General features: G+C 49.9%; 1 protein-coding gene across 1 annotated transcript in view; it reads left to right on the forward strand.

Moving 5' to 3' along the window:
• Positions 1-23,760, forward strand: part of KMT2B (lysine methyltransferase 2B) — a 61,799-nt gene that overhangs the window by 32,956 nt on the left and 5,083 nt on the right. Inside the window, 23 exon segments of the mRNA XM_083626678.1 lie at positions 2,328-2,573; positions 3,347-3,441; positions 4,339-4,437; positions 5,060-5,173; positions 5,502-5,648; positions 6,377-6,472; positions 6,575-6,692; positions 7,626-7,739; positions 8,108-8,292; positions 9,565-9,657; positions 9,739-9,828; positions 10,016-10,089; positions 10,792-10,916; positions 11,792-11,895; positions 12,677-12,814; positions 14,230-14,388; positions 14,614-14,734; positions 15,590-15,668; positions 19,008-19,168; positions 19,875-20,090; positions 20,989-22,513; positions 22,689-22,784; positions 22,874-22,980. Of these exon segments, the coding sequence (XP_083482804.1) occupies positions 2,328-2,573; positions 3,347-3,441; positions 4,339-4,437; positions 5,060-5,173; positions 5,502-5,648; positions 6,377-6,472; positions 6,575-6,692; positions 7,626-7,739; positions 8,108-8,292; positions 9,565-9,657; positions 9,739-9,828; positions 10,016-10,089; positions 10,792-10,916; positions 11,792-11,895; positions 12,677-12,814; positions 14,230-14,388; positions 14,614-14,734; positions 15,590-15,668; positions 19,008-19,168; positions 19,875-20,090; positions 20,989-22,513; positions 22,689-22,784; positions 22,874-22,980 (4,302 nt within the window).

Consider the following 23,760-nt stretch of genomic DNA (forward strand, 5'->3'; position numbering starts at 1 on the left):
GTGCGTAGAGGAAGCACAGACAGACTGGGTGGAATTTGCTGGTCAAGGACAAAGATAGGTGGAGCCCTGCAAACCACAACAGATAGTTCCGGACAATGGATTTGAGGATTGGGGGAATGTGATCTCTTCCCTGCTTGGACATGGGGAGGGGGAAGTGGGCTTGCCTCAGGAAGAGGTGGGGCCTGGTTCTCCCAGGGAAGCCATTCCAGGTTGAACCAAGCAGGAGCCCTGCCTGGTGTAGGTGTGGGAGATGGCATTTCTTGCCTGCAGACTGAAGAAGCACTGATTATGTGAGCAGATGATCTTGGGAAGAAGGCTGCGATTTGGGGGTGGGGGTGGGTGGCAGGAAGGGAGGGAGGGAGGGAAAAGCAAGGAGGTGGGCCGGGTTTTATTGGATCAGCTCTGGGCAGAAAGATGGCTGTAGCAGCGGAAGCCAAGACTCCTGACCTCTCTGTACTCAGCGTGGGGGGGGGGAGGGAAGGCAGCTATAAATTTCAGCCTCAACATGGAAGGCCTGCAAGGGGGACTCCCCCTTTCCCTGACCTGTGTCTGTTCCTTCCCTGCCCCATCACTGCATCTAATATGGAAACTGAGGCAGGGGTCTTTACTAACACCCAAGAAAAAGTGTTGATCTCTGGAGTTTGTAATGAATTTCACATGCAATGTAAGGGAAGGGGTGCAATGGAAAAAAGAAGGGATTTGGGGGTGATGACTTAATATAGCAAAGACACCCAGAAAGAGTTTTGTAAGGCTAAGAAGACAGATTCCCTGCAGCTAAAGTTTCATGACTGTTTGCTTTGAGTACTGTGGTCTTTCAGACTGTTAGATTTTAAGATGCAATTTTTATTTTTTTTAAAAATGGTTGCTGCAACCAACCTGGGTTGCAATCCCCTTGTGCATTTAAATGGGTGTAAGCTCAGAACTTACTTGTGAGTAGGTCTGAAGAGTCTTGTGCTGCATCACAGCTCCCCTTCTGGAGTTTGTAGGGAGGTTTTGCTGGGAAAACTCAAGCTGCCTTGAAAGCCTTGTGACTGGAACAATGGCCCAGACCCAGTCCTGGCCAGGTGAATGCTTAACTAGCCTTTGTATTGGAAATGAGGTAGTTGAGGAGACTGCCAGATTCTCCCTGGGGGAAAAGAATCAATTTTGCCTGCCTATTGAGAAAGGTAGGGTGGAGGCACAGCAAAAACATTATATCAGGAGGGACACAGAGATACTCTCAGAACCAGATTGTTGGGAGGGAGGGGAGAAATAAATGAGCAATTGAAGAAGAGGGAAAGATAAGACTTCTGTAAGGTAAGTGAGCTTATTAAAAAGGTTTTGCCACAAGTGAAATCCTGGATGGTATTGCTGTTTTGCACCCCAAGCAGTGTTTGAAACTCCCATTGTTCGAGGCGCATTTTGCGACAGGGAATTTATTCAGCATGAGCAGTTTCTGAGCTCTGGGCGCAGTACTGCGCCTAAGATTTCAGATTAAAACTGCAGAGTGGAAGGAAAGGAAGACCTTTTTCTGCCTCTCCACTTCCAGCTACTCTCTGAAGACTGGAGAAGAGACCCTCTTAAGAATATTAGGGGGAGTGAGCAGGGGAAGGACTAGACCATGTGAAAAATGAACATAATATTTTAGCTGCCGTTCATTCATTTTCAACACTGTATTTTTGTCATAAAAAAGCGCACCTAGACATTCTGTTGTTGCGCCCATAACCTACATTTAAGGTACCACTTAGCCCCTAGCTTTCATATCTCAGTTTCTAACACCGACCCCCAGGGAGCTCAGCAAATTAAGAGCTGTTACGAGAGGTGTTATTTCTTTTGTTAAATTTGTATCCTGCCTTTCCTCCAGGGAGCTCAAAGTTATTATTATTGCTATTAATATTAATAATTATCCACCATTCACCCTAAGGTCCTAGAACGGGTAGCAACCATTTAAAATACAGCTTGAAACAAATTGCAGTCACAATAATAGAGTAGATCTTGAAAATATTTATCTCAAGTGCCAAAGGCTAGGGTGAAGGGTATACGTGGTTGTTCCTCACAACAACCTGGCGCGGTTGAGAGATGGTGACAAGCCCAAGGTCATGAAAGGAGCCTCATGAGTGAGTGCAGACTTGAACTTCCTGATCCAGCATTCAAAACTCCTACACCACACGACACCAGCCTTGCCCTGCTCTGATGTGCACAGTACTAGTGGTTATCCCTCCCACATCCCTTGCAATGATGGCAACCCTTCTGTAGAGTGTGTGGCAGGGTGGAGGTGAATGGGAGAATCTGGTCCTCCCAGACAGCACCCGCCTCTGAGACTGCTCACTCCATGCCTTTGTCTCCAGGCCGTACGGTAGTGAAGCCCATTGTCCCCTGGGATTCGGAGGATTCTCAAGAGGAGTTCCCAGCCCCCTGGGAAGTCATGCTGGGGGCCACGGAGACAGCGGAGCAAGACTCCCTGCTGCAGCGCAAGTCAGCCCGGCGCTGCGTCAAGCAGAGGCCTTCCTATGACATCTTTGAATCCTCTGACTCGGAAAAAGAGACGGTGTCTGGCTCGGCCACGCATCGCCGGAAATCCTCCCGGGACTCAGGTGAGAGAGAGGGGGAGAATTCAAGGCTGCTTTGCATTAATCCTGCGTGTAGATAGCCCTGTGCATCAATCCTACAAAGGAACAATGTTGCTGCATGCTCATTGCAACTTCCCATGACATTCGTGTGGCGGGCTCAGTGTGCCTTGCTGGACTTGCACCACATCAAGTTAACTTTTCTGGATGATTTTGGCTGTGTGTGAAGCAGCCTTTGTTGTTCTGTGGCTGTGTGAGCCACCCTACCCCATTTAATGGGCTTAGCTGAACCCTGCCCACCTCTTCTGTCTCAGTGGGGAACGAATGCTCCGGGGATGTGTCAGGCAGGAGTTCTTGCCTGCCACTACTCATGGTAATTCCCAAGCATGCTGGGGATGGGGGAACCTTTGACCCTCTAAATCAGTGTTTCTCAAGCTTGGGTCCCCTCCTGTTGTTGCACTACAACTCCCATCATTCCTAGCTATCAGCACCAGTGGTCAGAGATGATGGGAGTTGTAGCCCAACAATAACTGGGGACCCAGGGTTGAGAAACACTGCTCTAGATTATGTTGGACTACACCTTTCCCCATCCCTGGCCATTGGTCTTGCTGACCAGGGTGGATGGGAGCTTCAGTCCAAGCAGCTTGCGGAGAGCCAAAGGTTCCTCAGCCTTGTGGGAAAGGTAGCTGAGTTGCTGTGCTTTCGAGGACAAGAATAGGACCTTATCCAGTTTAGGACTGATCAAAGCTGACAGGGAAGAAAAGAGCTGGTTGACCGACAGTTCCTGCTTTCATTTCCAGATCTGCTTCCCATGGACTCTGAGGAGCAGAGTCGGCCCCGCAGGACCCCCCTCCAGCCTGTGGTGCAGCTGAAGGCCAGAAAAAGGCCAGAGAAGGTGAGGCTTGGGCAAGGATTAAGTCAGAGTGGGCAGGGACTATCTCACATTTGTTTTTTAAAATGCAGCAGTTTTATTGTGAGCCACATTGTATTCCACCATTATAGCCCTTTTTGGGCAGCGGGGGACAACTCAGCCCAAATATTTAGTGTAAAAAAGGGCTCAGTATGACCCTTGTGCCTTTTGAGTGTGTGTATGTGTTCGTTCCCAATATTCAAGTTGTTGTCTTTGGGAAGTGGCCATGACTTCGAGGGCCAAAACCGAATCTCCAAAGCAGGTCTTTAAAAACTTGCATCTTTCAGAAGTCTCTAGGCTGCTGAGGTAACCCATAGACAGTCCAGACTTTATTTGATGCCTGCTGAGGTTTGATGAGAGGTTTTTCAGTTTTGGTGTTTCCTTGCTGGTTTTTTTTTAAAAATATTCTTCTTTTGGTATATCACTAGCTTTGAGCATGAGGAAAGCAGCCTATAAATGCAAATTGGAGCTGCAGAAAAACACCCAGAATTGTGGGGTGTTGCTATTCAGGGTTCAGCCAGCTAGCCAACCATGCCTTCCTTCAGAATAACCTCTTCCAGGACTAGAAGCCCTCCAGCTGTCTCACCATCCGTACCATTGGCTATGCTGGAGTTAGAGTCCAGCAACGACTGGAGGGACATAGAAATCGTGGTTTGTATCCAGCTAAGATTTGCTTGCAATAGACCCATTGAAATTGGTGGACCTAGTTGGTCATGCCCATTAATCTCAGCAGATACACTCTTGTGTAGAACTAGCCTGGGACACAACCTCCTGTTTCCTTTTCCTCTTGGTCTGTACTTTCACCCTGTTTAGGAAAATGGCCACACATTGCATTTCCTGCTGGACTCTGTTCACTTGCCTCTCTGCCCCTTCCTTCCATAGGATGTCCCATCCTCTGGCACACTCCCATCTGTCTCCAACGGCTGGAACGGGAAGCAGAAATCCACAGATGGCATCCACAGGCTCAGAGTTGATTTCAAGGTGCGGGGTGGGGAGTATCTTGTTTGAGAGATGCATCTTTGAAATGATGATATTGAAACACGAGACAAATAATGGGCCACAAAATGCTCTTTTGGGCACCCCTGCACATCTTCCTGCAAAAATAATAATAATCAAAGCCTTAATCTGATGTAACGCCTTTTTTAATATCTGCTTTCTGCTAGTGCGATTCAAGCTCAGCCAACTGCAAATGAGCCAGAACGCCCTAAAATCTGCCCCCAACCTACCCCTCATTCACAAATTACACATACCCATTGTACTTTGAAGAGCACAGCTATGTCTAACTTGATGGTACTGCCAGAAATGCTCTGGCTTTCCTAGCTGCTTGGGAGCACTGCTTTTGTGCCAGCAGGGTGGGAAGAGAGAGGAGAGGAGGCTGCAGTGAGCTTAAAGCGATGCAGTGGCCACAGGTCTTGGCAACCCCAGCCATTTGTGGCCAAAGGCTAAGAATGATGGGAGTTTCAATCCAGTAACGCTTAAAAGAGCCACAGGTTCCCCACATCTGGGCTTGATGATCTCCAATCCCTTTCAGTTGAGAGATTTGCTCCATGTAGCTCTTTTCACAGCTATCCCTCTGCCCCCCCCCCACTTGTGTATCTTGTAGGAGGACTGTGACCTGGAGAACGTCTGGCTGATGGGTGGCCTCAGCATCCTCACCTCAGTGCCGGTCACCACGCAGGTGGTGTGCCTGCTCTGTGCTAGCAAGGGGTTCCATCAGGTAGGTCTTGAGAAATGGGGTGAGGATACCTGGATTCTGGGATTTCCAGAATCTCAGTTGTGTGGGGTGAAGGGAACGGATTGCGAGCTCCATTCAGAAGGTTGGGGAGGGGGGCACTTGAGGTCTCCAAACATAGATAAAAACCTGCTCCTTGATCTCAGGAACCATCATGCCTAATTGGGATACAAATGCATAGCAAATAGACCAGGCCTTGTTCTGTACCTAGAACAGGGTGGGGGACATTGGGGTTGCTTCTAACTTGCAGAGAGTTTCCGGCTTCCGTGTACCAAAGCGCATCTAATGCATCTGCCCATCATATGCTTTGCAGCTTGTGTTCTGCCAGGTGTGCTGCGACCCCTTCCACACCTTCTGCCTGGAGGAGGATGAACAGCCGTTGCCCGAGCAAGAGGAAAGCTGGTGTTGTCGCCGCTGCAAATTCTGCCACGTCTGCGGTCGCAAAAACAAGGCATCCAAGGTAAGGCGGAGTGTTTTTACCCCCGTGTGGGATCTGTGCAAGGGGAGGGTCTGTGGAAGTAAACATGGCTGCTTACAGGGGCTGCACACCCCTCCCGTGCTCTGGTGATCCCTACACAAAACACAGCTGGAGATGGAAGGGGTGGCCTCAGCACTTCAGGAATGCAGGTCCCAAGAGATTACCCACAAAGCAATGTAACCCTGGGCATTTAAAAAAAGAAGAAAAAGACACCCCTGTCACCCCTGAACTAGAGTGTGAGCAAAGGAAAGGGTATATCTAAGTGTTTTAAAGAGGAACAAGGAGAGTTGGGCAGTGTCTTGGTTGTCTAAAGAACAGGAATGAGAAGAATGCATGACCCCAAGATTTTACGCATTAAAGGCAGGCGAAGTTATATCACAACATCATGGGGAGAAGTTTGGACAAGGATGGTAAGGAGAAGCATCTTTGTCATGATATCTCATGCCAGGTTTGAAAGGATCCCAAGAACCTGATTTCCCGGGTAGGTTCCTACATGTGAAACCAAGAGCCATGGCCTGCTCTCTGCATTTTGATCACCTCTGTAAAAGCAGAGACATATACACCTGCTTTGCTTTGTTCTCTCCTGCCTGTCTTCTTTGCATTTCTCACTGGGATTTCTGTTGTACCTGTGATTAGTTGCAATGAATTCCTGCCCCAAAAACGTGCGTAATGGCCTACTTTCCCTCCCCTTGTTCCTCAACCTGCCGCAGCAACTGCTGGAGTGTGAGCGCTGCAGGAACTGCTATCACCTGGCTTGCCTTGGGCCCAACTACCCCACTAAACCTTTCCGTAAGAGGAAGGGCTGGGTAAGTGTCTTGCAGATTCCTGGCACCCCTCTAGTTCAGCAGACCCTTCCCTCGCTTGTGTTGCAGCTGCTAACCTGTCTCCTTCATCCTCTCCCTATTCAGATCTGTTCGGCCTGCATCCGCTGTAAGAGTTGCGGGACAGCTCCAGGGAAGAACTGGGACACAGAGTGGTCTAGTGACTACAGCTTGTGCTCTGCCTGCTCTGTGCTCTACGATAAAGGTGAGCATAGCGGGATTGCCTGGAAAATGCCATGGGTTTCAGTTTGAGCTGTGCCAGGTAAGGCATTGCGAGGGGCTGACATTCCACAAACAAGTTCACATATTTTGCTCACACAGTGCGTGTCTTCCTTAGCCCTAGACAGCAAAGCCTTACACAGCACTGCGACCCAAATAGTTGTTGTACTCTTTCTTTCCTACTAGTTCACCCATTCATTTACATTGTCATCTGAAACTTCTCTTCCAGGGGCCTCTCCTCTTTTGGGATTTAATGGGCAACTACTGGGGGGGAGAGAGAAAGCCTTTTTGGGGGGTTGGCCCCTCACCTTTGCCATGGCTTCCCCAAGGAGGCTTGCCAGGTGTCTATTCTGGTGATGTTCAGATGGCAGGCAAATAGGTTTTTGTTTTCCCTGGACTTTTAGAAATTCTACATTTTTATTTTGTTTTTTAAAAAATATGCAGTTGATGTAGATGCTGTCCTGTTTTGAGTTTTTTATGTTGTACCTGGATTCTAAGAAACCAGAACGTCAGTGGAGTTTTGAAATTGGTGTTTAAGATCTGTGCCGTTTTGAAAGCTTCAGTCTTAACTCAAAATTGTATCCAATCATAGACAGAAACCTGCTCCTTGATCTCAGGAGCCATCATGTCAAATTTGGATGCAGTATATGAAGAGGTGTCCTGATGCATAGCGAACAGGCAAACAACTTTCCAAAGCATAGATTGATGCTGCTGTTTATACTGCAATTCATTGTTTTATACTGATTAGCTTACCTGATTTTGGACTCAGAAGGTGTCAGATATATACGGAGCAAATAAATAAAGGGGGAACGAATACACAGCTCATTTTGGGAGGGCTCAGAGAGGGCTTTGAATCTCACCTGACTTGCAGAAGAAGATTCCATTAGCTTGTTCTCTGCCTCCCTCTTTTCCCATCCAGGTAACTACTGCCCAATCTGCTTGCACTGCTATGAAGACAATGACTACGAGAGCAAGATGATGCAGTGTGCCAAGTGTGACCACTGGGTTCATGCCAAGTGTGAGGGACTCTCAGGTTTGTTCTGAACCCAGAGTAACATGACCTTAACTGCTGCTGCATCACAGATCCCTCTCCCTCCTTCACATCTGCCTACCTGCTTACATCTCAAATGGCGGGGAGGAGAAATAATGTGGGGGAGAGTTGTGGCAGAGTCAGGAGAAGACAACACAGGCAATTGAGAGGCGAATGCAAGTTGCAGCCTCTGTTAAATTGCCTATGATATGCTCCCCTTTTTGACCTTCTGGCTAGGTCTTGCCCTTGATGGCATACGCCTGCCCATCTTGCTAGCATTGGTGTGCGCACAGGGTGGCCTGAGAACGGCATGACAGTCTTTGGGCTAAGATTGGACATCTCTGATGTGTTCCCACCCCCCTCTCTTATAGATGAAGGCTATGAGATCTTGTCCAACTTACCCGAGAGTGTCATATACGCTTGCCGGCCCTGCTGCGGCAGTGACAAGGCCAAGTGGCGGGAAGTCCTCACCTTGGAGTTGCGCAAGGGTCTCCGGCAGGTGCTTCAGGGGCTGATGAGTTCCAAGTGTGCCACCCCGCTGCTTCAGTGCACACAGGTATGTTTTCTCCAGGGCATGCGTAACAGCAGGGAGTTGTGCTTTTAAAATCACGGTTCCTGATCTGGCTGCCCTGCTGAAGGAGATTTATCTTGGCCCCATTCGCAGGCACACTTTGGGTCTGGCTGGGTTGGACGCATCCGTGTCCAGCACTCTTCAAACACAGTCTCACTCCTTCCTTTATCTTTTGATCTGGTTGCCCATTCCTTGGCTAGGTGGGAAAATGCTGGGATAGCTCAGTCGGTAGAGCATAAGACTCTTAATCTCAGATGCTCAGAGTCGTGAGTTTGAGCCTCGTGTTGGGCGAAAAGATTCCTGCGTTGCAGGAGGTTAGATTAGATTACCCTCGTGGTCCCTTCCATTCTATGACTCCAGCTTTCCATGATATTTGAGTCTGTAGGTTGCTTACCATGATAAAGGGGGGGGGGTTGTAATATCGAGTGACATCCCTAAGGATAAAAGGAATGTATTCCTTTACACAACCGCAGCAGACAGAATCGTAGTGGCAAAAAATGGAAAAACTGAAAAAATACCAGAATTATTAGAATGGAGAACCAAATTTCTTGAATTCGCGGAGATGGCAAAATTAACAGCATCAATTAGAGGCTACTCTAATCAAAAAATTAATAAAGAGTGGGAATCCATTAAGGAATACATGAAAAAAGTCGGTGCTGGAGTTTAAAAATTAATTTGCAAAAGTTTAAAAGGTGCAAGGAGATAGGATAATAATATATTACGGATGGAATAACAAATAAAGTGAATAACGCAACAATAACAAAAATAATACTAGGTAAAGAAGATCGCACACAGGTGAAGGGAAGTACTGGGCTGTGGGGGAGGGAAGTGAAGGGATTAATTGAAATTGTTAAAGATTGGTATAAGATTTAAGAGATTTAAATTTTTATAAAGATTCTATAAGGAAAGCAGAAAGCAGCAAGAAATATCAAGTAAAGGTGTCGGAGAGGATATCAGTGTAAATGAAAACATGAGATTTACGGTTTTGTTACATATGATTTTATTTTGGAGTTGTCTGCTTATTTTGGAGTTGTTTGTTGTAAAGAATGTATATTATGTGAATAAAATAATAAAGGATATGAAATTTGGGGGGGAGAAGATAAAGGGGGGGTAGAATCTTAGAGCTTATGGAAAATGTTTTGATTTCTTGCAACACAGGACCTTTATGTCACAGAGTTCTTTGCATGCTGTAGGCAGGGGTGGGGTGGAGGGTGCAGAACAGGTGGCAGTGCCCCATTTTTCTCTGTCCTTTGCCAGTGCTGCCCGGACGACGGCGTGAAGGTTCACCTGCGGCCCTGTGACCTGCGCACTGTCAACAAGCTGTTTGAACAGGGTCACTACTCGTCCGTGGTGAGTGTTGGGAGCAGGGATTCCAGGCTGGAACGGGAGCAAGGCCTCTGACCTCGGCTGAGCTGCTTTCTCTCTTTGCAGCATAGCTTCAATGAGGACATGGTGGGGGTCCTGCTGGGGCACACGGAGGAAGACCAGACTGGCCTTATGGCAAAGGCACTCTACATCGAGGTAACTCTGTACGATGTGGGTTTGGTGGGGAGGAGGGATGTGTGGTCTGGATTGACCTAAAGTAAAACTAACTTGAGTGGGAATTTGGGGGTGGGGGTGCGTGGCTTGGGAGCACTTCCTCCCCTGCAATTCAGCACAGCCTCTCTCCCTGAGCAGCCTTGTGATTGCCTGCTTTTTATCTTTCCAGCTGATGGAAAAGTTCTTCAGCTGGTTTGATGCTCAAGATGTAAAGCACTGGACCCGCAGCAGCACCCTTCCCAAGTGAGTGCTCAGTAGCTGAAAGCGCCAAAGTCATGCCTCCCCCTCACCAAAGGTGTCCATACAGGGCCTCTCTGGTGCTTTTTTTTTGGGTGGGGGGGGGGAATTGGAGGATTCAGACGCACTATGGACCGTTGTGTGCAATTCAGTATGGAAGTTCCAACGGCATTTTGGGAGTCTGTAGAGGGGCTCAAAATAGGAGCTGTGTACAAACTACAAAAACCATCCAGGCCCAACATAATCTGTTTTCCTTGAAATTTGCTGCTACTCCGAGTGAACAGAGTGGGAATTTGAATTGGTTAAGGGCGTGGAATATACACAGCCTGGTCTCCTCTTCCTTTTTGTCACACTTTTTGCTTGGTAAAGTGACACTGGAAATCTGTAGTCTCACCACAGTCTAATCCATCATAGGTGCAGATGAGAGATAAGAGGGTGAGATCACAGTAAATTCATGGGGATGTGGCAGACTTGGCCCTGTGTCTCCCAGTGGCAAGACTTTTTATCTGTTCACAGCTCCCACAATTGGCTTTAGATCCTGTTCTTTTCTTACCACCTCCCCTTTTTATTTTTATTGTTGCATTTCAGCCGCTGGCTTCAAGCCTGTTCTATATCTATTCCTGCGGCCTGTTTCAAACTCTGAAGTGGGGTTTCCTTAGAACCAGAGCTTCTGCAGCCCCTGACAACTTCTTCTTTTCTCCCCAACAGTGGCATGCTTCCTAACGCTGTTCTGCCTCCCTCCTCTGACCACATCTATGCTCAGTGGAGGCAGCCTGAGGAGGTCATCCCGGCTGCCAACAGCCACCTGGCTTCTGCTGGGTCTGAAAAGACAGGTGAGATTTTGGGTTTCATCAGGCATAGGCAAACTCAGCCCTCAGGATGTTTTTGGGACTACAACTCCCATCATTCCTGACCACTGGTCCTGTTAGCTAGGGATGATGGAAGTTGTAGTCCCAAAACATCTGGAGGGCCGAGTTTGCCTATGCCTGGTTTTCATGGAGTAGAAGCTGCCTCTCTACATGCAGACTCCCTTGGTTTTTACAATTGCCCAGGATAACTTTGGCTGCTGCAGTTCTCCTGCTAGAAGGGAACATAAGAAGCTGCCTTATACCAAGTCAGGGCATTGGTCCAACTAGCTCTATATTGTCTACACTGACTGATAGTGAACCTCCAGGTAGAAAATGGGTCTCTCTTAGCTGTACCTGGAGATGCTGGAGATTGAACCTGGGATGTTATGCATGCAAAGCCATGTGCACTATGCTTGAGGCTTATCACGCTGTATTTCCTTCTTTCTCTCCTGGCTCCCTCTACATCAGGGTTTCCCAAACTTGGGCCTCCAGCTGCTTTTGGACTACAATTCCCACCATCCCTAGCTAGCAGGACCAGCCGTCAGGGATGATGGGAATTGTAGTCCCGCTGTTTTTGGAGACCCAAGTTTCGCCAACTGCTCTACGTCAAAGGTGGGAAACCTGTGACCCTCCAGTTGTTGTTGGACTCCTAATCTCCAGCATGGCCGCTGGGGATGTGTGATGGGAATTGGAGTCCAGCGATATCCAGAGGGCCAGAGATTCCCCACTCATGCTCTGCAAAGAAGATCTCTGTGTGCTTTCTGGAAGATGCTCTCTGGAGGGATGTTGTGGAGGCGAGGGCTTCTTGCTGTCCAGCGGCTGGAACTCAGTGCCTAACCACTTTCCTTCTCTCCCTGTAGCTGGGAAAGACTCAGAACATGCCGTGCTGCAGCAGCCGTTGGATGACCCTGAGGACAAGAGACAGTGTGCCTTGTGCCTCCAGTATGGAGATGCTCCTTCCAAGGTAAGAGTACACCTTTCTACTTTGAGAAAAACATAGGAAGGACCATTCTGGATCAGACCCAATGCCTTGTGCATCCTGGCATCCCTGTTCCCCACAGTGGCCAGTTGGGAAGCCCAAAAGCAGAATGTGTGCACGATAGAGCCCTCCTGCTGCTGCTGTTGTTCCTCTAGTGCAGGAGTTCTCAACCTGGTCCCTACCGCCCACTAGTGGGCATTTCAGGATTCTAGGTGGGTGGTAGGGGGTTCTATGGCACAAGCTGAATACTCCTTCCATCGAGCACTGTTGGGCGGTGAGGAAATTTTACCATCAAGAAAGATGCATTAGTGGGCGGTAGGTATAAAAAGGTCCATGGGGTCACAAAGAGTCGGACATGACTAAACCACTAAACAACAACAGCAGCAAACCCCTGCTCTAGTGACTGCCATTCTCAGGCACACCGTCTGGTACTATGTAGCCTGGAACTATGTAGCTAGTATCTTACCGATGGAAAGTGTCCTAGCTGCACCTTTCTGAGGCTATATTGAGAGAATAAGGGAAGAAGTGTGGGAGAACCAAATCCACTGGCTTTGTAGGGTGGTTTTGTTTGTTTGTTGTCTTTGGTGTGGAGGAGGTAGCTTAAGTGGAGGATTGGACAGGGCCAGGAAATTTATAACCCCTGGATCCTGTCTTGTGTCCGGGAGGTGACCATGTGAACCCCTTGCAAATCCCTTCCTCGTGGCTAGACCTTGAGGTGTTGCTTCCCCCCTCCCTCTTCAACGTGAGCTCTCTTCCTGCCCTCCAGGACGCAGGGAGGCTGCTGTACATCGGCCAGAACGAGTGGACGCACGTCAACTGTGCCATCTGGTCAGCCGAGGTCTTTGAGGAGAACGATGGCTCCCTGAAGAACGTGCATGCTGCCGTAGCCCGGGGTCGGCAAATGGTGAGTTGGGCTTCTCTCCATTCAGCTCTGTAGAAGAGGGGATAGGACCAGACCCTCCTTGTGGCCAGTGCCGGATTTACGTATAAGCTAAACAAGCTATTGCTTAGGGCCCCACTCTCTTGGGGGCCCCAAAAAAATTTAAAGGGAAAAAAACCTGGATGTACATATCCAAAATATAAGATAACAAACAAATAAAATAAAACCTACATACAGCAAGCGTGTTTTGTGTTGTGTGTGGACCTATTAGGTCCATAAATTACCATATAACATGTATTTAACGCACAAAAACAGCGACAATTTGTTGTTGACAAAGGACAGCTGGACATATAAAGGGCCCCATTAATTTCAGTAGCTTAGGGCCTCATCAAACCTAAATCCAGCCCCTCTTGTGGCCTCAGTAGAATTCCCACTGTGAGCGAGGGTCCTGAAAACACTGCACTTTATCACAGATAAAGAAAGGCACTGCTGAATAGGATAAGATAAGATAAGAAAGGCACTGCTGAATAGGAGCGGGGAAACTTTTATCGGTCCACATTGCCACAATTCAAAGACACATTCCAGCCAGGCAAAAGTATTCAAGGAGGAGGGCATGGGAAGGGAGCCTTGTGAGGGTTGGAATCAGGGGAGATGGGGGCAGAGCCAAGGGGGGTTCTGTGGGCCAGATAGAGAGGCCGGGGGGCATTTGTTCTTGAACCCAAGGCCTCCCACCCCTGCTGTAGATCACCAAACTAGCCTGCTCCTGAAGTGACCCACTGAGATCCACTCTGGCTTCACCAGGTGCTGCCCATATTTCAACCTTAATTTGCAGTCACTGCTGCTCAAAACCTTTCTTTAAAAGGCGATCTCTGAGATTCTTGGTATGCTGAATTTTGCTCCAGTAATTGAATCTCCACAATTGCACACAGCATATGAATAGCGATGTGGGCGTGATGGTTTAACAGCTGTCCAGTCTTTTTCGTCAGCCGGATCGTATGTTCCCTGTACCTGCTTCATACATAGAGCCTCCACTCAAATTAAGAATCAAAACTCCTCTCCCCACCCTGCCCAGGGTGGAGCTGAAAGCTCCTTCCAAGTGTTCACTGCTGTGAGAACAGCGCTTGGGTATTACTACAGATCTTATCAATCAACTAGAAAGTCCCAGCAAGACTGCATCGTCAACATGGCTGCTCTCTGCATCTGATTGCATTGATGTGTAGGGTAATCTTGATGATGAGGAAAAGAGAGGAAGGAATGGGGTGTTCAGAGTGCATGTTTGTCTCTATAATGTGTGTATAAATGCCCCCCCAAATTACATCTTGGTCAGAAATGAATGCAGACTGATGCCACACACTTAGTGCCACACACTTTATCCCTTGCCCTGCTGCAGTGGCGTTCCTTCCACACCTTTGACATGCCTGTCTCACCCCACCCCTTAGCGCTGTGAACACTGTCAACGTACGGGGGCCACGGTTGGCTGCTGCCTCTCCGCGTGCATCAGCAACTACCACTTCATGTGTGCTCGCCTCTGCCAGTGCACCTTCCAGGATGACAAGAAAGTCTTCTGCCAGAAGCACGTTGACCTCCTGGATGGGACGGTAAGTGGGGAGGGCACCATCAGGCTTCCTGTCGCCTCTGGGATGAGTGGGTCGTGGGTGGGACAGTTCTGTTAGGCCTGGCATCTTGAAAACCAGAGTTATGCCGTTGTCCCCCAGCAGCCCAAACATACGTACATGTAATTTTGCAGAGTTTTGTCTTCTGATGCTTGGTCACTGCAAATTGAATTTAAGAGGGTCCCTTGGCCATGTTGTCTGCCTTTTTAGGAGATAGTTGCTGAAGATGGGTTTGATGTCTTGCGCCGTGTCTACGTTGACTTTGAGGGCATCAGCTTTAAGAGGAAGTTCATGGTGGGCCTGGAGCCAGACACCATCAACATGATGATAGGTAATTATATGGGGACAGGGCAGGAGAGCAGCACTTTGCTATGCAAACACTGTGGTCCAGAGTAGATGGGATTTTCTCCTCTAGCAAGTGGGTGGTTCTGCAGTTGAACATGCAGGGAATAGGAGGGACCAGCTTGCTTCAGAATGGAGCGGAAGGATCTGCAACTGGAAATGGATTCATCACCGCTCTTTGCTCCTTGTATCTGTCACGTCTCTGTTCTGGCAGTGTCTGCGCTGGTTATCTCAAACACCAGCAAATAAGCTTGTTGTTAATACTTAATGGGAGCAGGGAGAGAGAGGGAGGGAGGGCCTCATCTACAAGGGAAAAAGTAAACTCTGAAACCATTGGGGTGGAGAAACATTTGTCCCCTCTGAACTATATCTTAGATTGCATCCTGTCCCATAGTGCCAATGCCAGCTAAACCAACCCCTGTCTTCGTGCATACACCTTGAGTTCCTGCATCTTGGCTAGGCCCATTTTGGGAACCCAGAAACTAACTTTCTTGGTTCCCTTGTAGACAGAGTGTAGGATGCCCTCATTTAGCCTCTCCAGAGGTGCTTAAAAGGCAGAAAATCTAAGCAACTATTCTTTATCCTTTCCCTTTGCTCATGCACTAATTACCATGGGATGCCGTCCATTGGGACACCCTCAGGTACAAACTCTGTTGAAACAGAGGCTTCTGCAGCAGAACTGTCCCCAGTGGATTGTATCCATTAGGTCTGATAGGTTTTTCTCTCTCTCATGCTCTGCCATCCGTAATAGCCTCTCTAACCCACATCCTGAGGCAACTGCCTTTCCGTTACCCTCAATTTTGCTCTGTTTCTGGCTCTCTGCTCAGTGTGTTTCTGCTTCCAGGCTCCATGAAGATCGACAGCTTGGGGATGCTGACAGATCTGTCTGAGTGTGAGGGACGCCTCTTTCCCGTAGGCTACCAGTGAGTATCCGCGTTAAAGTTGGTAGCAGCCTCACACCCACCTTAAGTGATAAAGGAAGAACAATCCCATGCTAGCTGTCCTGCGGATCGTCACCAGGGGAGCCATTATTGGGGGGGGTGTATGGATACGAGATGGCTTTTGGCAGGGGGTACCCAGAAGAAAAGGACTGGGCAACTGCTTCTGTGCCACACTGCTTCAAAATTCTCTGCCAGCTTTAGGAGTCCCCACAGCATTTGGGGCCGTTCCTTCAGCTCTGATCTGGTCAGTCAGGAAGAGCAAAGACCCAGTTTCCAAAATCGAATTGAGACCACGTTTTCCTCTGATCATACTAAAATCACATTTACTGAGCAAACAATGCTTGCCTGTTGCATTTGATTATGAGGTCGAAAGACCCTGAGCTCCTTTTTAGGCAGTCAAAATCCAAGAGCACTCAACCCGTGGAAGTAGATCCGGCTGCCTTCACTGTGTGCCCAGGAATCCTGGATTTCACCCATGTGAAAAAGGGCTTAGGTGTCCTGGGTGGCCTTTAGACAGGCTGCTGCATTGACTGTCCACACCGTTGAAGCTAATTGCACTCTTTCCAGGGAGCTGCACTCAGTCCTGGCTCCTGGATCTTACTTGTGTGGTGCCTGCTTTTGCAAGCACTGGTTTGTTGCATTCACACTCCACATATTTGGGTATGGATGGATCTTGAGAGAGACTATCAAGAATTGAAAATGCACTTTGTGTCTGAAGCATCCCTTGGTGGTTTATGTACTGAACATTTTGAGTGTTTAATAGGAAGGGAGGTGTGTGTTAATGTCGCTCTTCTCTTAATACAGTTTTAAATTAATGGTATCAGAAAACTTTTCCACTGTGGTTGCTGCTGTGTGGATGTTTGCAGCACTCTGCATCCCTCAAGTAACCTCTCCAGAGGAAAAATTGCCCACCATTTGCCTTCCTTAAAAGGATTGTCATACAGTTTCCCATTTATAATAATTATGGGATAGTGAAATAATAGAAATACATGTTTTAAAAAATCATTTTGATCCTTATTTTAGTCTAAACCCGTTCATTTTATCTGGCATGAAGGATTCTACTGAATAGATGCTGAAGCAGATACTATCTTAGCATGGATTAGCTTACCGTTTACGCCATCCTCTTGGCAGGGTGGCTCAAGAGAAGGGAGGGACTTTATCCTCCTCATCTCCTTGGGAGCTTTCAGCACGTTTCTTATGGTTAAAGCATCACCTGCTACGGTGATGGCGAGTGTGTGAAACCAGAGTGTGGTCGTTATTCCAGGTGGACTAATGCACAGTGTGGTGTGTTTAGGTATCTGCACACATGGCATGGGGGATTATTTGCAACCACTCTTTTCCTTCCCTCCCATTTTTTTAATTTTACCAATTAGAAAATGCTTGTAAATGATCTGTCCCCCCCCCCTTTAATGTGAATGAGGGCTGTGTAGGATGCAGTTCAGGATGCTCTGCATCTCACAGCAGCCAATCAGATATTGCGTAGTCACCTGTAACGACATACGAGATTTGTAGCATAATGCAGCTACATGGGTCACAGCAGCCTTTGCCAACCTGGTGCCCTCCAGATGTTTTTAACTACAACTCCCAGCCAGATGCTGGGAGTTGGTGAAGGCTGGCTTTCAGGTCCCTACCCAGTAAGCTGCTAAATAGCTAACATCTTTCAAATTTGCTGTTACAACATTTATTCCCCAACTTTTCTCCAGAGAGCTCAACTTGGAGGACATGGTTCTCCTTGTTATCCTCACGACAACTCTCTGAAGTAGATTAGAGTGGGAGTTGGAGACACCCAGCTTCATGGCCTAGTGGAGATTTACACTCTGGTCTGCAAGGTCCTAGACCCAAAACTCTATAGTCATCACACCACATTGGCACTCAACATATTCCCCAGCTGTCAGAATCCACTCTTGCAACTGTGCAGAAGGATGGGCCTTGGTTTGATCAGCTGCCATGTAGATTCTTTAAAAGCTCCATAGCAACCAGAACCAGAAAGCCACCTTTCTCCTTTGCCCTCTCCACAGTCTTCTCTCATTTGCTTCTTGCTGTGTTCTGTCTAGCAAGAGCCATGGAAGTGTCTCCCATTTAATTCTGCAGGATTTTGCCAGACTTGGGAAGAGTTTCCCTGCCTTTGAAAAAGGACAAAAGATCCTAGTGATCCTCTGCAGTAGCACACACAACCTGGGAAACTTGTTTTTCAGCAGGTATCCCTTTCCCTTTCTTTAAAAGGGCAAGGCATGTCTCTACCTGAGGCCTGGGTGCCAACATGTCTGTTTCCACTTCTGAGGTGTTCATAGGAAGGTTGACAGCCATTCTCGTTATGCCAGTGCCCCGCAATTATGGACTGTGATGCACAAAGATAGCTACTCTTTACACAGCCTCTGAAAATGTTTTCCTGGTTGTGTGCCTTTTCTTCCCTCTGGCTCTTTAAACGTTTGCTTTCTGGAACTGCCCACTTGGCGTCCATCTGGCAAAAGCAAATCAAATGTCACATGAAAATCTCTGGTGCTTGCTTCCTCTGCTGGTCAGGGATGCAGAGACGAGAGAAGTTCTTTTTCTTCTTCTCTGAAGTTGTGTGAATTGCGCTCTCTCTTCCCCAACCTGGTGGTTGCCGGATGTTTTGGACCAACTCCCATCGGTCCCCGACCAGCACAGCTGAAGGGATATGCCATCTGAAACATCTGGAGCCCACCAGGTTGGGGAAGGCTGAAGTATCTCCTGGAATGTGCCAACAAACATTCACAAATCGGTTTTGCAAAACCTTGGGGCAGGGCTTGTTATCTGTTTATGGATAATCTGCTCCACCCATGGTGAACCATCTAAAACCTGTGGCCTCAGGCTCCAACTCCTAATATCCCCAGCCAGCGTGACCAGTGGTCAAGGATGATGGGTGTTGTAGTTCAATAACTTCTGGAGGGCCACAGGTTCCCCATCCTTAATTCAAATGCCCTAACCGCTAGGCATTTGCCACCAAGGATAGGAGGCCACTTGGTTGCAATGGGGGCTGGTCCATTGGGGCAAATGGGGCACTGCCTCACCAACCTTCACCTTGAGGTCTCCTGGCCCACCTGTGGCCTTACTTGCAACCAGTCCAAAGGGTGGCTCTGGCTGTCTTGCTTCTTGCACCTTTGCCTCGGCGTTAACCATGTACAACTAAGTTGGGGCAGGTGCAAAACTTAGCTGGCTCTGCCAATCATTGGTTCCACTTACTGTTAGACTCCTTGCTTTCCTCCCAGCAATCCTGCGCCACTGCTTTGAGCAAGCAGCCCCATGGCAGCCAGAAGGCGATTCTGATGGGACTGCCTTTGTGTTCCTTCCACCCCCCAGGTGTTCCCGCATTTACTGGAGCACGGTGGACGCCCGCAAGCAGTGCTGGTACAAGTGTCGCGTCCTGGAGTACCGGCCGAAGCTGAGTCAAGAGGAGCCTGATGCCTCGGGAGTGCAGGAGGAGAACCACACGATAGTGCACAGCCCAGCTGCCCCTGCCGGTAAGGGGATCTGGGATGTGCAGCTGGGCTGGCTTTTGGATACCGTCATCTTCTCCATCTGCAGTAGGAAGTCAGGGTGGCGATACGTTTTCCTGCCCACCTGCATGTTGTGGGGGGACGCTCTGCATCCAGCTTGGCCTGACAAAGAGGTTTAAAGTCAAACCCTTTAAGTCAGTTTAGTGGTTAAGCTACTTCTCTGGGGCAAATAACCACCCTTTATTGGAGCTTACTAGTCCATCCTTTCTGCTCAAAACCAGAATACAGTCATACCTTGGTTGCCAAATGCCTTGGAACTTGTACGTTTCGGCTCCCGAACGATCAAAAACTGGAAGTGATTGTTCCAGTTTTTGAATGATTTTCAGAAGCCGAACATCCGGCACGGCTTCCGATTGAGTGCAGGAAGCTCCTTTTGTTTGATAACCAAGGTTTGGGTTGGGGCCTGTCGCCTTTCAAAGTTTATGGGCTCCAACTCCCATAAGTGGGGGGGGGGCGGTGCTGGGAGAGAAAAATAAGAGCAAATGTATATAAGAGTACAGGTCTTCAGCCCGTGTAGACCAAATGGGCAAATAATCTGTTCTGGAATAAGGCAGTTTTCTTGGTTTTGTGCTGTCTTTTCTCAGCACAAAGCCCACAGTAAGGGTTGCCCGCTTCTGGGCGCTCCATTGCCATGCTTGGTCTCTTGTCATGTGCCTTTTTATGTTTTCAGATCCTAAACTTGGGAATGAGCACCTTCAGGATGCGCCCCCTCCCCTGCCGCCGCTGGAGCGCCACTCACCCGCGCAGAACCCAGGGCCTCTGCCACCCCCGGAGTCTGCAGCCTCCAAACACAGGTCTCTCACTGGAGCTCGCATCAAAGTGCCCAACTACTCCCCTACTCGACGACCCATAAGTGGGGTGTCATCCCGCCCGCTGCCTTCTCCTGGTGAGTAGCTTCAAGGCCACGTAGGCAGCACAGAGGCAAGAGGGTCTGAAACGGAGGCCAGCAGCTGGATGCTCCAAGGCCAATTCTTGCTTTGAAACAAGGCTAATGGAACAGGAGAAGCAGGAGAGGAGCATTAGCGAGTGCAGGGAGAATGGGGCATGAGCCCGTTGGTGCTTCAGAGATGGGGAGAGGTTCTGACACGCCTGTGCTCCGCTGCAGTCCTTTGCATGTGGGTTGTGATATTGTTGTGTCTGAGTGGTTGGCTGATAGAGAGGGTGTTTGAGGTAGACCCTGGGAAGCCCTGGCCAGTCAGCGTAGACCAGGGGTGAGGAACTGCAATGGCTACATTCCTTTCTGGGCAACTTTCCGAAGACCACACAACTGGGGTTGGGGGGCAGAGGCAAATATGGGCAGAGCAATTTTGCCTTTGTTCAGTAGGCCGGTTTCTACATACACAAACACCTCTTTCTATCCAGAGGCCTTACCAGAGTCTAAGGGCACATTCCAGCTGGGCAAAAGCACTCTGGGTGTGGAATGGGGCCAGTGATAGAATTGTAGAGTTGAAAGGGGACCCCGAGGGTCATCAAGTCCAACCCCCTGCATCCATAACAAATGGCCATCCATGTGTTGCCTGAGGAGTGTTCCCAGAGCCAGAGAGAGAGGCCTGGAAGGTGGCATTCAGACCCCCGGCCTTCCCCATCCCAATACTGAGCTAGACAGACAGAGTGCTCTGACTCCAAACATAGGAAGACGCTGTCTACTAGGTTCCTAAAAAGCTGCAAGTTATCTCATCGGGGAGGGAGGCGAGTTGTCCCCTGTGTGGCTAGTGCATTTGTGCATCTGCCTGTTTTGCTTCCCACCCCCTATTGACGTGCTCTTCCTGTTCCCTCCACCACAGGGAGCGCATCATCCATGTCCCACCACATCTTGACGGTGGGCGACCCCGACTTCCCCCCTCCACGCCGCACGCAGCGCCTCAGCCCCCTGTCTCCCAGCAGCGTCCCCCACGCCCGCCGCTCCCCCCTCCCGCCACAAGCCGCTGCTAGCAACAGGACTAGTCCCCCCAGCACCTCTCTCAGGGCCATGCCGCCTCTCCCGGACAACCCCCTGGCGGGGAGTGGCTTCAGGCATACTTCTACCTCTGACGGGCAGCGCCCCCTACCTACCTCACCCCCTCCCTCGCCCCCGCCCGTCCCGCCAGAGCTGGCTTTCGAGCTCAACGTCTCCGACCTGGAGTTTGACGACAGCCTCCTGGACGAGCCTTTCCAGGAGGAGGAGCTGGGCGTGCCGCGAGCCTGCCCCTCGCCCAGCCTGGAGCTGCCCCAGCTGGACGGCCTGGGCGACGGCGAGAGCGAGGAGGAAGGGGAGGCCAGCCGCTACTTCCGCTTCCCCCGCACGGTGGTCACCCGGGAGCCGCCCCTGCCTCCGTACCCACTGGACCTCCCTCTGCCCCACATCCACCAGCTCGACGGCATCGACGACGGGACCGACAGCGAGGCGGACGGGGCAGGGGGCCACCCTCCGGCCAAGGGCAAGCAAGCGGAGCCCAGAGTTGAACGGGAGCTGGCTGGCCCTGCTCCTGCACCGGAGGACCTGCCCTCGGACATTGTGGACTTCGTCCTGAAGAATATGGACACGCCGGAGAGCAAGGCCCCGCTCTCCTCCTGCCTCAACCAGGCGGCCTCGCCGCCACCAGCACCCCCTACCTCTGCCAGCCTCAACGGCACCGAGGCAGCCCGCCCCAGCCCCGCTCCAGACCTGGCCCCGACCCTGGCTTGTGCCCAGGTGCCAGGCACCGCTGAGGTCAAACTGCTGGGACCCGAGGGGCAGCTGCCCGGCTCCAGAATCATCCTCGTGAACAAGCTGGGACAAGTGTGCATGAAAGTGCAGGGGGAGGAAGGCGCCTTGAGCACCCCGGACGGGGAGCAGGCCTCCGGCTGCAAGGCCGTGCCAAGCCCAGCGGCGCCAGCCCCTGCGCCCGTGCCCAACCTTGGCACGGTCATATTGCGAGCGCCCCTGGGCCTCACTTCTAGCCCTTTACCCACGTGGACCATCCGGGGCCCGGTGCTCAGCATGGTACCCATGATGAACGTTGTGGGCGCTGCCCCTCAAGCCGTTGGCGGGGGCCAGCTGGCACTGGGCACCCCGGCTCTGGTGACGCCCTCGCTGGGGATCCCACAGACATGTCTGCTTCAGCCAGTGGCTGTGAATTCCGGCGTGCTCAGCATCCCTGGCTTGGTGTCCTTGCCGGGCCCCCGGCCGGCCATCCGGGTCAAGAGGGTCTCCACCTTCGTTGGAAGCATGCCTCTCAAGAAGGCCAAGGTGGACGGCACCAACGAAGAGGAGCCACTGCCCGTGTCGCCCACCGTCACGCCGGATCACTTGGTGAATAACTGCATTTCTGGCAGCACGGCAGGCTCAGGGTAAGTGCAAGCATGTGATCTCCACACTCTTAAGCATGGGAGGGCTAAGGAGAAGGGGTGGTCCTTTGTGGGTTTGTCCTTCAGGCCAAGCATGGCTTCTCTGGATCCTTCTGGGTAGCCCCCAAGCTGTGTGTTTTGTTTGTGCCCGTGTTCACAAGGCCTTCTTCCCCTGCAGCATGGGAAGGGTGCGGATGAAGACCCCCACAGCCAAGGGTGTCCTTGACCTGGATGCGCTCAAAGAGGAGGCAGGCGCTGTCGGCGAGAGTGAGCTGTGAGTGTGCGGTTGGAGGCTGCGGAATCCTGTTCCTTGCCTGCCGCAGGGTTTTTAAAACAGACCTTCTTTCTTTCATGCCCCCGCAGGTCTCCGATGGACCATTCTCCCTCCTTCGCAGCGTTACATTCCCATCCTGGAACGCCGGAACCAAACCAAGAGGCTCTGCTGGAGCCAGTCTGGCATAGATATGCAGGTACTGGGATCTCTTGCCTGCCCCGCTCTGCCTTCAAAATAGGGGTGGTTGGTACTTAGCTGGGAGGCTGTGGGCTGGCTCCGGGCATACAGAACCAGGGATTAAATGTCCACATTTGCTTTATGGGGCGAATCGCTGTGCACGTGGTACTAAGAGCCAGGGTGGTGTGGTGGCTGAGTGTGTAGGATTAAGACCAGGGAGACTTGAGTTCAAATCCTCACTCATCCCTGTAACTTGCTGCAAGTCATTTTCTCTCCCCTTAACCTTCCTCACAGGGTAGTTGTGGAGATTGGGGGTGGGGCAAACTTGAAGGAAGAGACAGGATAGAAATATAATAAAGGATTAAACAGCTATGTATCTCTTGTTCATTTGTTTTTAATGGCATGGGCAGCTACCCCTTTCAAGTTCCTTTTAGAGATGTGTATCTCTAATCTCTACATTGCACATCAGATTTTATTCACACCAGGTTTCTCTGGTGTGAAGTCCCTCCCCAGCTGTCTGCACCATTGATCAGCATAATATAATTTTATTCTCAATTTTATATTTGTTATGTCGTACAAGGCTTTGGTGCATTTTATGTTAAGCAATATATAAATTTGTGCAATAAATAAAAATAAAATAAATGGTGTTGTATATACAATTGCTTTTTGTAAGCTGCTCTGGGAGACTGTAACAAAGGCACGGAATATGAATGCTGTAAATCAGTTTCTATACAGAAAGTGGGTTGTACCCAAGCGCTGCTCAATGTAGACCCTTCACAATGAATGGATCTGTCTAGTC

The sequence above is a fragment of the Podarcis filfolensis genome (genome assembly GCF_964270895.1).
Source record: "Podarcis filfolensis genome assembly, chromosome: 8".
NCBI lineage: Eukaryota > Metazoa > Chordata > Lepidosauria > Squamata > Lacertidae > Podarcis > Podarcis filfolensis.